Source organism: Rattus norvegicus, chromosome 14, assembly GCF_036323735.1.
Source record: "Rattus norvegicus strain BN/NHsdMcwi chromosome 14, GRCr8, whole genome shotgun sequence".
NCBI classification, from domain to species: Eukaryota; Metazoa; Chordata; class Mammalia; order Rodentia; family Muridae; genus Rattus; species Rattus norvegicus.
Window position 1 is genome coordinate 77,784,155 of NC_086032.1, and position 15,340 is coordinate 77,799,494.

Below are 15,340 nucleotides of genomic sequence, written 5' to 3' on the forward strand. Positions count from 1 at the left end.
CTTGCTGAGGCTGCATCCTAACCATTGTCCTTGCACTCCCTAAAATGTCTGACTGAGGTGATCCTCTTGGGAGAAGACAGAGGAAAGAATGAAGGAAGTACAGTCAGAGTGTGGGGTGGGGGGTTAGACTTTTGCCCTTAGAATAACCTTGAGCAGTGGTCACCCAGCACAGCGTTGGAGTATCCCTGTGTAGTCAGAGGGGAATATCCAATACTCAAATTGTTCCTCCTTTGTGTGATGGTCAGTGCTCTACCTGGTCAGTGTACACCATTGTCCCCTTCAGCCATGCCACATGGCACCTCCACCTTCAGGCTGATGCACTGAGGAGGCCACCCTGTAAACCTATCATGCATGTTCTCCAGGGAGGAACAAGGTTGGGATACCCAGTCAAGCTTGTCAGTGGCTTTTCCATAACACCTCTTCAACTTGAAGCCAGGAAAGTAAGTGGATCAGAGAATCAGAGGCAGAAAACAGAGGAAGGAACTGAACTTAAAATGTATACACCGGCAGGGAGTTAGGGACAGTGGCTAGCAGATAACCACAAATGACAGCCAGAGTACTGGATAACATCCATCCTGTGGTGGACTGCTGTGGCTCTTAGTCCTCCAAAACATAAAAGTTATCCTAATTTAACTACATCATAAATGTGAGAAGAGCAGATCTTGTGCTCACCCTGGAGACTGTGAAGCCTTCCAGGGTACTGACAGAGAGGGACACATCAGAGTGTAGCAAGGGCCCAACGCCAAGAAGTATCTTGTGTAGACAAACAAAACGAATACAAGAAAATATAACTTATCCGAAGAATATTTTGTTGGACATAGTAGCATACACCCTTTATCCCAGAACTCGGGAGGCAGACAGGTGGGTCTCACTGAGCACCAGGCCATCCTGGTCTACATAACAAGTTCCAGGCCACCCAGAGCTACACAGTGAGTTCCTCTCTTGAAAAACCTAATTTCAGGAAATGGATTTGCAATTATAAGTCTTCTAGGGAAAGTCGAGCGCTCATCTGAGACATGAGAAGTTCGTAGAGCGTGTGGAGCTTCCCACAGTGTGCTGGAGACACAGAGTCAGGCCAGCCAGAGACACAGATACAAAGTATTAAATGCCTGCTCTTCCTGCCAGTCCCACCAGAATACAGTGGACAGAAGAAAGTTACTTAGTGACACTCACACCATCTCTGGGATCTGTGTGATAAACCCACATGCCAAATGGGGATTTGGGCATGCATTTAAATTAATGATGAGCTAATGGAGAGAATAAGCTAGAATATCTGGGTAGCAGCATCCAGGTGAGGATACAAAGTGTGAAGGGCAGAAGGAGATGGTGATGTAACACCAGAAGCTGAGAGAGTTCATGCTGCAGTCCTGCTCTTGGAGATGCAGGAAAGATCACAGACCAATGTGGGCAGCTGGTCTCTAGACGCAGGAAAGGGCAGGAAAGTGTATTCTGTGGACTCAGAAGTGCGTTCTGCCAACACTTTGATGTCGAGACCCACTTCAGACTCTGGCTGCCAGAACTGGAAAATATGTGAGTGCTGTAGGGTGGGGTCTCACATCTGTAAGCTCAACACTCGGGAAGTAGAGACAGGAGGACCCTTGGGTCAATAAATAACTGGAGGTGTTGGCTTTTGCCCACAGTCTGTGGCAATAAGAAATTAACAGGGTAGGAAAGGATATTACCCCACTGTTTGTACGGAGTACATTTGATTCACAAGAAAATAGCTTAATCCCCACCAGGAAAGGTGGTAACGAACCCATAACCAAACACCAAAAGGAAAAAGAAAACTCTAATTATGGTAAAAAGCATATGTTTTAATGTACAAAAATTACACAAAGTATACATTTCACTCACATAGAAAAATACTTCTGGGTAACAAGAAAACATCCTAATTGACACAAGACAGAACCGTCATTGGAAAGCCTGGTGGGGTACTGAGCCTGAGGTACACAGGTCTGAGTAGTGTCGGGAGTGGCTGACAAACAGCAAACACTCTGTTCACTGTACTACGGACAGCAACTGAGCCACTTCCAGTCACTCAGTGGGGTCCTGCTGTAGAGCATCCATCAGGAGAGGAGTCTACATGTCACTGGACCACTCCCCTGTGGTGCCGAGAGGCTAACCGGGACAGGAGGGGGGGGCTGCCAACATTTGACCCTGGGTTTGGTAACACAGCTATGGGAGAGTCCTTTTAGATTCCTGGGACCTGGTTAGAAAATGTGCATATTCCCAAACAGTATTGTGCTTTACAGCTTCAAGTTCCTCATTCTGTCCTCCAAGGGATGGAGAAGGCCAGGCACCCCAGCCAGTGGTTCCTATACCCTTCCCTCACTGGCCATGAAAAACCGGTTGGGAAAAACCTGAGCTTCAGACCCAGGTTCAAGGGGGTAGCCTGTGCTCCAACTCCCTCAGAGGTGTCTGTGTGCAGCTTGTTTTCATAGAAGTGACAGAAGTCCCTGGTATCTGTCAACGTTCTTTGGCTGTTGTACTAACCTCACACCCTCCCTCTGCTCCCCTGGAGAGAGCCAGTTGGAGTTTGCACAGCTGGTTGGTGACCCAGGCAAAGTTCAGGGCACCCTCCTCCCTTGCCCTCCCACCTCTGCTGGCCTTGTACTCACCACAGTGAGGAGTCTAAATGAGAGCTGTACTGGTTCCCCTCCCATCACTTCCAAGATCATGTTTATGAACACTGTATAGTATTATTCCAGTTGGGAATGGAAATGACACAGACTGAAATTAAGTTTTCAGCCATGTTTGACAATCTCATTCATTTTTATCTTCCCTTTCACTCAAATAGGAAGATACCATCAGGCCACCTTTGTCATAGAAACAACCGTCAATAATCATGCTTTTGAAGAAAGCCATATTCTTGTGGACTTGGTTCAATTGTCCCATGATGCAAGAGTTAGACTGGGGAGCGGCAAAAATCAGACCATGAACGAAGGTCAGTTGAAACAAACAAAACCCTGCCCTTCAGCCCCACAGTGCACTGACTTATTCCAAACAGTTTTAGGTTCAAGGTATGAAGTACCTTTTGTCTAGAGCTTTCAGTGACATGGGGAAGTTACATGCCAGCATCCCTCTAGGGTGGTCTCTTCTCTGCTTCTGTAAGGCACCAGAAAACCTCAGAGTACTTACTTCAAAGCCAAGCAGGTGCACACTGGCACCAATGCAGGAGAGAAACCTGCTGCTGTTCGTTGAATAATTGGAAGATTTTTTTCCCAGAAGAGTTAAAGATGCAAGGAGGATGCCAGAGGGACATTTTGTCCCCTGGATTCTCAGATAGTTCTGCAGTGATGGGTCACCAAGGTCCCGGTGTCAGTACTTGTCACAAGGAACTGGAGGCCATCTCTCACTGTGTGCTCTGGCTCTGCAAGGCTCACTGAGGTTTAGGAGGGTCTCAATGGTCATGTTACAAAACTGTCTTGTGTCTAAATATATTCAAAAGATGGGAACCTCCTACCTGCACAGTTCTTTCCCAGTGAAGAGTAAAAATAAATTCAATGGAGCACAGGAGAAACTCACAGTAGCATCTGGTAACTTAATTAGTTCAGAGAAGGGCAGGGCTGGAAGGGACTTTGGATCCACTGTCTGAAAGTGAATTGTTACCTACCCAGCCGCTTCATTTGGTTTCTCAGAAGCATATGTACCTATCCTGCCTAGACTCCACACAGTACAATGTCTGCAGGTGACCCCAGCACCCACTGTCTCGGCAAGGGGATCATGAAGAGCGTCTGAAAGATGACAGGTCTAGTTCCCTGTTCTCACTTGAGATCTTAAAAAGTGGCACATGTCAGAAATCCCAGTCCTTGGGAGGCAGAAGCAGGGGAGCCTGGAGTTCAAAATCAGCCTGGACTACATAAGGCCAAGAGACCATCCCCCCACACACAAATGATCCAGAAAGGTGGGTCTGGGCAGGGATGCTTTGGAGAAGTCGAGTGGAGCAGCTGGGGAGACATAACTATCCACTTTCAGATAGTAGGCCAAAGCCTCTTCCAACCCTGTCCTTCCCTGAACTAATTAAATTTCAGATGCCACTGTATACTCTATTGGATTGTCCCCCCCCCATGATTCCCCCAAAAAAGACAGAATGGAAAAGCAGGGGAAGGAGGGAGGGAGGGAGGGAGGGAGGGAGGGAGGGAGGGAGGGAGGGAGGGAGGGAGGGAGGAAGATGAGAGGAGGAAAAGAAGGAGAAAAGGTTCATCTTCCAGACCTAGGATCTCAGCTTGGAAACAAACAAAAGCCACTAATCTCTTTTAAGCAGCTCTTAGGAGAAGAAACCCCTGAAATTATAAACCTGGTTCAATTGCCTGCTGAACCGAGGGAGCACAAAGCAGTCTTGTATGAGACCTTGTATGAGATCCTCATGCAGAGGATGGACCAGACTCCCAGATGAACCTCACTCCAAAATGCCCCATGTTCATTTTGATAAGACAGCTTCGCACAGCCCAGACTAGCCTTCATCGCTGGATCCTCCTGCCTCTGCCTCCCAAACGCTAGATGAGAGGATTATAGGCACGTATCAACATGCTTTGCTTAATTCACTTTTTGTTTTGTTTGGGGGACAAGATCTGTGCACCCCAGACTGGCCTCAAACGTGTGTAGCTAAAGGTAAGTTGGACATCTGATCCCCCTGCCTCCCTGATCCAAAGTGCTAGGATCAGTCCTTCACCACATCCAGTGTATATGGTGCTGGGAATGGAATCCAGCATCTCACACACACAAGCACTCAGGCAGCTGAGCTACATCTTCAACCCCATGAGCTTCTGATCAGCTCTGCTGGTTGAGCATTGTGGAAGCAGGGAAGGGGAGATTCAAACCTCAGTCCTCTAAATCCAACCATAAATAAGAGTTCCGAAATATGTCAGGACCCAGGACTACCCAAGGAGGATCCTGCACATGAATTCCACAGAAAGGGGCGGGGCTTGGACTCAGAATCCAAGTGATGCCATGTACATTGAAACCCTCTAGACAGTGAACTGCATCCCTAATCAGAAGAGGATGCACTGTGGCACTGCTGGGAGTCCCCGAGAAACACCAGAACAGGTGCAGTCCCACCTGGCGCCCATTGGCCAGAGGTGTCCCACTTGAGTTCTCTGGGCTTCAGGAAGGAGGGGTATTTATAGTGAGTCCTACTCTCTCCAGCCCCCACAGTGGATGCTTCTAGGGTTTCCCTCTCAGTCCCTGCGCTGCTGACCTGCTGAAGCCAGACGAGGCCGTGAGTACTCTGAGTTTACTACCCATTTCAGGCTGCAGAGCTATCCGTCTCGGCTGCTGCCACACCTCTAGCGTACCTATTTTAAGCTTCCTGCCTTGCAGTTCAGGGAGAAACGTTGCCATGCCAACTCTCTGGCTGTTGTTAGTTAAAAAAAAAAATCTATGAATGTGTAGTGCAGCCATCTGACAGGCAGTCCTTCTCTGTCCAGGAATGTTTTCCAAGTCATCTCGAGGCAAGCAGATCACATTGCTCACAATGCACACAGTAGGTGCACCATAAATGCATACCAAAGGAATGACCCAAATAGTGTCTTCACTGTGCTCAAGTCTGCAAAGTGCTTCCCCACACCACTGCAAAGTGTTCACCGGCACACCCAGCAGATGCTGTTGCAGGTATGTTAGGAGCCAGATTCTGAGGAAAAAGGGTACGGAGTGCCTTCAGGGTCAGAGAGTTTCAGGCCACTCACAGTCATCTTGCTGCTGCTCTGCCTTTAAATCCTTCTTGTCCCTCCTATGCCAGGTGGTCTCTGTCTTCTAGCTTGCACATGAAAGTCAAGTAGCACCAAACTGGTCTATTTCCACAGAATGTGAGTTGACAAGAGGCTCCTCCATCTGTCTTCCATCTCATCCAAAGCCGAAGGGGGAAGAGGCCAGACTCTGCTGAGTCCGCATCTGACCTTAAAGGGTTTTCCCCCCTCACCGTATGTGATCGCAGGCTCGAGTTGGCACGCAGTGCTCAGGGTGCTCCGTAAGTCTCCATCCAGGCTTTGGAAAGGAGGAAGTAGCTGCAGCAGCGTTGAGTGGGAAGGGAGACCTGTGAGACCCAGGACAACAAGACCACGGGTGAGCCTCAAAGGCAAAGTCAGGGAGAGGGGCTGCTCAGAAGGGACATGCAGCAGAGCCACTGATAGGCTGACCATAGTGGACTCCTGCTGTGAGAACTCAGGGGTTAGCCTGAGTCACTGCTATTGGCTGAATGAATAAACAAAATCTGTAGACCATTAAGCCATGTCATCTAGTGCCCGTGAGTCATGGAGTGGGCCAACCAGAGGTCACCTGTGTCTTCCTCCTTGTGGGAAAAGTATTTGGAGAATGTTTTGTTTTGTTTTGTTTTGTTTTGTTTTGTTTTGTTTTGTTTTGTTTTGTTCAGACAGGGTCTCGCTGTGTAGCCCTGGCTAGCTTGGAATTCACCTCAAATTCATAGAAATCCACCTGCCTCTGCTCCCCAGATGTCAGGACAAAGGTGTGTGCTACCATGTCTAGTACAGACTTTGCTGATCTTGCACTAAGAGCCGAGTACCTTCTAATGGTCTCCTCCTGGTACTGGGAAGACTTGGCAGGAGTGGGAAGCAAAGCCAGAGTGCTTCCCTTGACTTTGTGACTCTTTCTTGGGCCCATTGACTGGAAAGCAACATTTACAGAGTACTGGTGTATGTCGAGTTCATTTTCCACAGGCTCAGGGGTCCTAGGAATAACCCTGAAACCCCCTTTCCCACTTTACAGCATAGTAAAGGAGTCCCCATCCATGCACACCCAGCCTCCTGGCTTGGCCTGGCTGAGCACATTCCAAATGCACTTCATTCCCGCACACTTCCTCCTCTGTCTTCACCTTTTCAGACTGCCAGAGAAAGGACTCTTTCTCCAATGTTCCTCCACAAGACAAGACTGAGGCTCAGAGGATTCAGGCCTTTGCCTTGGGGATGGGCAGCATGGCGTCTAGCCTGTCCCACAGAGCATGGTGGCCTCACTCCTTGCCTGGGACATAGGATGAGGCTCTAGCCTTCTCTGATATCTGCACTGTCACTACCATGCAGTGTTGAAAGATTGTCACTGAATCACAGCTGGCTTTTGGGCTGAATTGAGGAGAGTCTATCTGCAAGGCCCACCAGGACAGGCGCTTGCCACTGGAACAGCAGAGCAACCTCGCATGGCTCCCATAGTGGCTAGCTTGGAATTCACTAGGGGAGGGAGCAAAGTGGCCAAACCCCACAGTTTCCTGAAGAACCCACACATCCTTACTTCCTAGGGAACGTTTTGGGTTTTAAATATTACTAATTTTTTTAATATTTAAAAAAAATCCCACACTTCTGTGTGCTCCCCTTCACAGCAACATTGCCCACCATAGTCAAATGGTAGCGGAGACCCAAGTGTCACTGAGGGGTGAGAGGACAAACAATGTGGCCAATACACGCAGTGCTGGCTTTATAAAAGGGTGTTCTAATGCGTGATTCAGCACAGACAGTCCCTCTATTTGTCAAAGGGAACCCGAGAAACCAGACACAGGACACATTATATGAGATCTCCAGGGCAATCAGACAAGAGTCAGGGTAGAAATTGGGGTTGTCAGGGTATGGACAAAGAGAAAGAGGAACCAGTGTCCAATGGACATAGGGTTTCAGTTGAGAAGACATTTGAGCTCTGGAGATGGTAGAGGCAATGGCCTCGGCACTGAGTGTGTGGCTGGGCTAGGTGCAGCAAACTGAATGCTTGGGATGGTTGAAGACACTAAGTTTATGCTATTCCTTCTGCCTAATCAAAAGCATAAGTCACGAAGATGTGTTTTGGGTTAGATCCTCCAAGGGTAGCCTGTTCGTGTGCTAGATTCTGCGTTTGAGCCCACAGGTTATGGAACCTGTCTATCACCGCCCCTCACTGACCAAAGTCCCAGGTCCTTCCCAAACCTAAGATACACCTGCTGAATCCACCCATCTCCTATTCGTCACTTGGACACACATTACCAAAGCTAGGGAGATGGCTTCTGTAAGATTATCCAAGCAGATGCGTTTTTCTTAAATCTTCTAGGGGTGCCTAAATCTCAAATGGTCCTGTTGGATACCCAGAGTCTGCAGCCTGGGAGGTGTCACAGCTGCCAGTGAACTGGAAAACATGTGGGTGCATCCATTGTACAAGTGAAGAGCTGAGGCTCTTAGAGGTCAATGCATAGCACAAGGGTCACCAGCAAGACAGGAGCAGAATCCAGGATCTGCATCCCTGGTAGAGTCTTCTCCCTACTAGACTACGGTGCTTGACAGAGTTTGTTTCCATTAACTATCAGTCATGGGGTAGGAGGCTCTCCCTAGACAATTTCCAGTCAGCTGAGCCCTCCATCCAACCTGGGCTTCTGTAGAGCCTCCATGGTGTTCAGTTCATTCTCAGGATCACCTCATAATCTTCCCTGCAGGCTCATCCCCTCTGCAGGCAGAAGAGTCAGCAGTGATACTGTGTGTGCATAAAGGCAGCAAGTCCTAAATGACATCAGGGAGTTGGGCGCAGGGTAGCTCACAGTCCCAAAATCACGTGCCACCATTCTGAAGGTTCAGGGTGACTTGCCAGCTATGGAACCATCATACATGACCGTCAGCTAGGAAGAAAGGCTCCCAAAGAGACTTAGAAGGAGACATTCAAAAAGTTAAGTCATTTGTACAAGTGACACAGCCAACCTGGGAACCCCAGATCCCAGGGTCCCGCTATTGCTCCATGCCAGTGCTAGGGGCTTCTGAGGCGCTCACTGGTCTTGTGCAGGGAGAAACATTCTCTTGTGATGACGTGGGGAGGGGGTGATGATGAAGCTTGTAACTCAGCCCTGGAAAGGACCATACATCACAGGGCCACCTCTGCTCCATTGGTCACCTGGGACGGACATTCATCTTTGCCAGCATGATGTGCCTGGTGGTGCTGTCTTCTTTCCTGCAACAGGAGAAAGCAGAAAAGTGAGTCTCTGAAGGGAGCAGGCCTCCCATGTGGCTACCACAGAGAGCTGTCCAGACGGGCCAGCCTTCGGGTTACCAGGGGGTCATCCTGTACCTCCGTATGCCTTCAGGACAACTCCCCCAGCTGCTCCCACTAGGAAAGGAAGCAGCTTGGTGCCCCCCCAGAGAACAGCCTCTCTATTGGAGGTGTCTACGAGCCGTGAGTGCCATATGGAAGTGTCATGTGATTGAGTCTGATGCACACAGTCAGCGGGGTTACCAGGTTCTGGCCCCTGCCAGGCTCAGGGATTATAGACCGTCCAGTGGCAGTTCCGGTGAGCTGGAGGAGACAGTGAGGGGTGAGCATATCTCAGCTGTAACTGTGAGCGGGACAGTTGCTGCAGCTTCCAGGAAGGAAGCGCAAAGGCAGCAGAGCAGAAACATGAATGAGCGGGGATTACCACACCACCCGTGCAAGGGTCCTGTGGTGGGGAGCCGGTGTGGTGAGAACAGAGGGGCTGTGTGGTGGAAGGAGGAAGAGTTGTTGGGGGAGCTCCGGCACAAGCATGAACATGACGAGGATTCAGAAAGAAGGGACAATAAGAAGGAAGTCACGGGCTGGGAGAGCATCTGAAGGTGCTGATATCTAGGATATTGGAGACCCGTAGAAGTGTTCTATGCAGAGAACACACAGGAGGCGGGAGACAGCGCAGACTGGGCGGGTTTGTGAAACTCAGGCCAGAGCGTTCAGCTTGCCAAGAGGAGTCTGCAGGAAAAGCTGCGAGATTCACTCAAGTGTCTGGGCAGTGTGACAGAAAGACCCTTGAAAAGTGAAACCCTACCAGAGCAGAGCATCCTTGCGTGCTTTCACAGCCAGCCCCACAGCCGATGTCATCAAGGCCAGCTTTGCCGAGATGCCGAGGCTCTGCAGAGCTGTGCAGCACCGGCACACAGTTCCTCACGAGACTGCCAACTCTAGCTAGCATCATCCTCGGTGCCCTGACCTGAGGTAAAGATCTCATTGTTCAGCGTGTGTGCATGTGGGGTGTGTGTGTGTGTGTGTGTGTGTGTGTGTGTGTGTGTGTGTGTAGGTGGTTTTAGACTGCTTTGCTTTTCAAAATGTATTTATAGCTTTCTTCCTGCGCGCTGTATCACATGTTGGGAGGAGGGGGGAGCAAGTGAGACAAAAATAAACTCAGCGCAAAACCTTGACCTTGTAGGATCTCTGGGGCCAGAATTCCCTTCCCCATCAAGACTCTGGGGAGCTTCAGCAGTGCTCGGGTACTAGGGACACTCATAGCTCTGTGGACTCTGTCCATGGGATACATCCCAGAAGTCCGTACGTCCAGGGGTCCCCACACTCCTTTCTCATACATTCTGTACCTCAAACCCCAAAAGCTGGTATCTGGGTACCACTGCATCCAGGCAGCCTCCAGTATGAGCACAGAACGCTGTCCCTAGAAGCTCAGGACGGCATCATCCTTAGCTTACATTACACACAAGGCTAATGTCTGTATTATGCATCGATCTTGTATTTACCAAGAAACACCCTCAACTGCCCCAGGATTAATGAAGGCTATAGGATCACCTCCAAGGATGTTCAGGGGGTCAGTTTTAGCACACATTTTGGAGTCCAACTCGCAACTGTTATTTGGGGTGGTGTGTGTGTGTGTGTATGTATGTATGTATGTATGTAAGAGAGAGAATGTGTGTGCACACACATGCATGCATACACACCCCTATAAAGAAAAAATGGAATAATTTATATAAAACCTCTCAGCAGGTTAAACAGAAGGTAAACGAAGGTAAAGAAAGAGGTAGTGACCTGAAAGACAGATATGAAGAAATCATGCAGAACTCATCAGAGACATAAGAACTATAGGGGAAGAAGTCCTTTAGACGTCATGGTCAGTAGAGACCTGGGGTAATGACATCTGAGATCCCAGTGACAAGAGAGACCCAGCCATGGAGGAAAAAAGGGCAAAAGGTCCCAGAAATGAGTGCAAAGGCCCTCAGGTACGGTAGGATCAGGTGCCTGAAGGACAGAGAGCAGGATCTATGGCCCTACTGTGTGTCAAAGGTCTGTGGGAAGAAATGTCAGCATGACAGCAAGATCAGACATGGACAAGAGGGCCCAGGAGGACTTTAGAACAGTGAGAACTGACCACATGCCTATCGATGACCTGCTCTTCACTGACACTCAACCGTGCTCCCGCTCGCTCTCTTACCTATTCATTCATTCATTCATTCATTCACTCATTCATTCTATTGCTCATCTGTTCCCTCCCCCACCTCCCCGACAGGAGGAAGTAAGGAGAAAGCTTCCTATGTGGTGGCTGTGAATGTCAAGAGGACTCCTGCATTGGGAGGAAGTACTGATCCAGGGACCTCTGGGGTCCCTCCAACCTTGAGTTATGGTGATTCTGTACACCAAGGCATCATGAATGCTTGAATGTGAGACCAGGCTTCAGCCTCATGGCATTGTCAAAAAAAAGGGAAAAAAGAAAAGAAGCAACTGTGTGAGCCGACCATGGTTGAGGCTCAGGCAGGAAGGCAAACACGTGATGGGGAGGAAGAAGCCCTGGGGTACCAGGAAATGAGGCCAAAAATGGGGACAGTAGTTTGTGTCCTACTTAGTGCCAGACCCTTGTGAAGACAGCTCCTCCACAAGAGAACGCAGTCTGACAAGAGACTCGCTTAGATGTGTCTGCCCTTGACACCATTTGCTCCACAAGGCCATGTGTTTCAGTGGGGACGCACAAGGAAGCCATACTTAGGGAAGGCTTTGTCCCCTCCCTCACCCTCCAGCCTCTCTCAAATCAGAAGCCCATGGGACTGTAACTGCTGATAGGCTAAAAGCAGCCAGGATCTCACATCTAGAGTCCCAGCACTGGTGTGGCACCCCAGGCAGTGGGAGTACCATGAGTTCAAGGATAGTGTGGTCTAATAAATGGTGAGTTACAGCCATTCTGCGCTACACTATGAGATCTTGTCTCTAAATGAAAGGAAAGGAAAAAAGAAAAAGGGCGAGAAAAAAGGAAGAGGGGGTGAAGAAAGGAAGAGAAAAGGAGGGAAGAAGAGAGAGAGAAGGATGAGGGAGGGAAAGAGGCAGGGAAGAAGGGAGAAGGAAGGAAAGTAATGAAGAAGGGAATGATTTGGGAACTCTGTCCTGCCTTTCTCATCTACACTGCCATCTCCAGTCCAGCGACTACCACTTCCTGCCAGGGCACAGCTTCCTGGCAGGCTCTTGCTCCAAGGCTGGCCCCTCCCTACTCCAAACAGCAGCCAGAATTCCTAGAAAGAGGATAATGTCATTCCTTTGCCTCAAACCACCTTGTCTCTTACCTCTCTGAGCTGCAGCCAAGGTCCTAATATACAGCGCATCCCATGACATCGTGCCCTGCCTGCCTCTCCCAGCTGTCCCTTAAAACTTGAGCCCTTCCATGCCATGCCTGAACTCCCTGCCAACCACTGTGAGGCCACCGAGGATGGGAATGAACAGGTTGGGTGGACTGGGGTTTCAGTGGCACTCTGCACTCTCCTCTGTGTTTGCCGAGACTCTTCATTCCCACCAGTCCTTCCAATGCTCCCCTGAACGCCAGCTCTGGATTGGTTACTGAATCCTTGGCTCAGCTCAGGCTCTGGGCACAGCTGGGAGGTGGGGATTGGTTCTTGCAGCCCCTAGGACATTGTCACTAGTGACAGTGATGGAGACATGGAAATGGGGAGTCTGGAGTCCAAGGAGGATCACGCAGGATCACTGAAAATATCCCTGCTTTAGGAACCCACCATGTACTAGTCAGCCCAGTGTCCCAGGGCAGAGGATTAGCAGGTCAGAGCATGCCGTCCCAGAAGCTTGAACCACAGGCACCTTGGACTGGTCTCACCTTGGACAGCTGCCACACCCGCATCTTATTGGTCTCTAAGATGCATGTGTATCTTTATCCCTACTTTTGTCCATATAGCCAGGTCCTTCATACAGGAAGTTGGTTCCCCCTAGGACCTTGAAGGACTGGTGGCCTTAAGCAAGACATGGAGACTCACACAACACTGTCCCAGAGAAACCACTCCTAGGGAAGTATGAACAGGGCAGGCCTTAAACAAGGCCAAAGCTAAACCCAGATTAACTTAATGAGATTCCCATATGAGGCAGCAGGTTTCAAGGTATGTCCTTGGGCAAGAGTCAACATTTTTCTAGATGTCCTTGGGCAAGTCAGCATTTCTCTGATGATGGAAATCAAATATAAGATTCATGATTCCCACCCAGCCCTAAACACAAAGCCTGAAAACGTAAGTCTCTACCTAGTCTACTCCACCTGGTCACGAGTTCCTCTGTTCAAATATCTGTGTGTTTCTAGAACGCACTAAGCTGAAAACAGGGTTGGTGTGAATGTTGAGTGCTTGAATAGGGCCAGTTCTTGCTACGGGACCACTCAGACTCAGGCATAGGTAGTTATGGAAACCAGCTCCAAAGAGCAAGAGTGATGGCCAAACTCAAAATCACTTTGGGATTTTCCAGCCAACACTCTTTCCGTCTCACTTCTGGTCCACATTTACACAGAACTCCTCTGACGTGTACTTATCCAGACAAATGGGAATGCTTTGTCCACCTCTGTACCTGATCTAACATCCATGTGACTGTGAGGGAAAACCTTTTGGGATACCTTTACTTAGTGGACCGCTAAGTAAAACCAACGCCAGAGCTAAGATTGTCTTCAGATAGCATCGGAGACCTATAGCAGAGACCACCCTGCCTGGCTGTACCCAGTTTTCCCTTTGTTCCCTCCAATATACTTGATGCTTTGATTTATGGATTCCTTTTTTTTTCTGTGACAACGAAAGCTCACGACACTGCTTCCATAGATAAATGTGTTTATCTGGGGCAACCTGAACTTGGCTCAGAATAAATGGCCTATTATTTTCCCTTCAGAGTTAGAGTTGGGTGGAATCCACAGTTCCATGTAACCAATCACGGGCAGGAAGCTCTTCTGGGGTTCAAGAGGAAACAGAATGAAGTCCGTCCCCACAAACTACTCTTGACTAATCAGCTGATGTCTGGCCCCACCCACCACATGTGCACGAAGCAGAGCTCTCCACCCTCTTCTCCAGCAGGCAGCCCTGCAGCGCCATAGGCTTCTTCCCCTTCTAACTGCTGAACTTGGAGGTTTGCTGGTCTTTCTCAAAGCCATGTTGGAAATAAGATGATAACGAATGTAAGAGCCCAGTGAAAACCAAACAGATTTTAATCTACAATTCTGTAGAAAGGGACACCAGTACAGAAAAAAGGACAAAAATTACCTTCCCTCTTCTCCCATAGGCAGAGCTTACCCAATTTCCAGATTCTCCATCCTATTGACTTAGAACACAGCTCTGATTCTGGGCTCCATCGGTTGAAAGACCTGAGAGAAGCAACTGCCAGCCAGGGGGAGTGACTGAGCACCTCTTTCTTATCTGAAGTCTAAGTGCACCGCATGCAGAACATGGACTATAACCAACAATTTCCTACAGCCAGAACCTTCTCGCTGGAACATCTGTGAAGCATGGGTGCTTGAGCCCTCCTTGGGACTACCTTTAGATGGGCAGCTTACCATTGATGTCAAAAAAAGCTGCCCCACTGGACACCTCTCACTTTTAGGAGACCAATTCATGAGGAAAATTAAAATGAGGTGTGTTGGACTAGAGAGGTGGCTCAGTGGTTAAGAGCACTGACTGCTCTTCCAGAGGTCAGGAGTTCCATTCCCAGCAACCACATGGTGGCTCACAACCATCTGTAATGGGATCTGATGCCCTTTTCTGGTGTGTCTGAAGACACAGTGTACTTACCTAAAACAAACAAATAAATCTTTTTAAAAACTGAGTGGTGTTAAGGTGGGTGTGAAGGCTTGGAAAGACTATTCCGTATGCCACTTGGGGAACATCTACAGAGAAAAGCCTCCCTGTAGACACCACGAGGAGCGCAGTTAATGGTGCTCTGCCTGCCTGCCCTGTGTTTCTTCTAGAGACAGAGCATCAGAAAGGCAGCCTTTGCCTGCCCACCTACCTAGGTGATCAGTTTCACCTGTCACAGGATCATGGGTCACTTGCTGTTCTTGAACCCTGGCAGGGCACAAAAGAGAACCACAGTTGGAGCCAGCACAGGCCTAGTCGTTGACTCTCAGGTAAGGTCTGACCTAATATTGCAATCACTATTGATGTTGGGTCATCCATGTGATTGGAGGCTCAGTAACACACGTTACACACACCATGCATGAGCCCGCACATACACACACACACATACACACACACACACACACACACACACACACACAAGAGGACAGCTGAGTACCCCTCTGTATATGCATATGTGTGTGCATGCATTTGGGGAGACTCTATGAGTAAGGGAATGAACGAACACGTGAAGGAACAAAAGAAAATGATATTTCAAAAGTTGATAG

At 49.0% G+C, this 15,340-nt stretch overlaps 1 protein-coding gene across 8 annotated transcripts in view; it reads right to left on the reverse strand.

The window, feature by feature from the left end:
* Positions 1–1,793: 1,793 nt before the first annotated feature.
* Positions 1,794–15,340, reverse strand: part of C14h4orf50 (similar to human chromosome 4 open reading frame 50) — an 86,010-nt gene continuing 72,463 nt past the window's right edge. For 7 of the 8 annotated variants that reach the window (XM_017599493.3, XM_039092822.2, XM_063273784.1 and 4 more), the window contains one exon: positions 1,794–8,904. In XM_017599493.3, coding sequence (XP_017454982.1) covers positions 8,818–8,904 — 87 coding nt within the window. In that variant the 3' untranslated portion in view covers positions 1,794–8,817. The remainder of the gene's footprint in view (positions 8,905–15,340) is intronic. The other variant, XR_005493365.2, reaches the window with a different exon arrangement.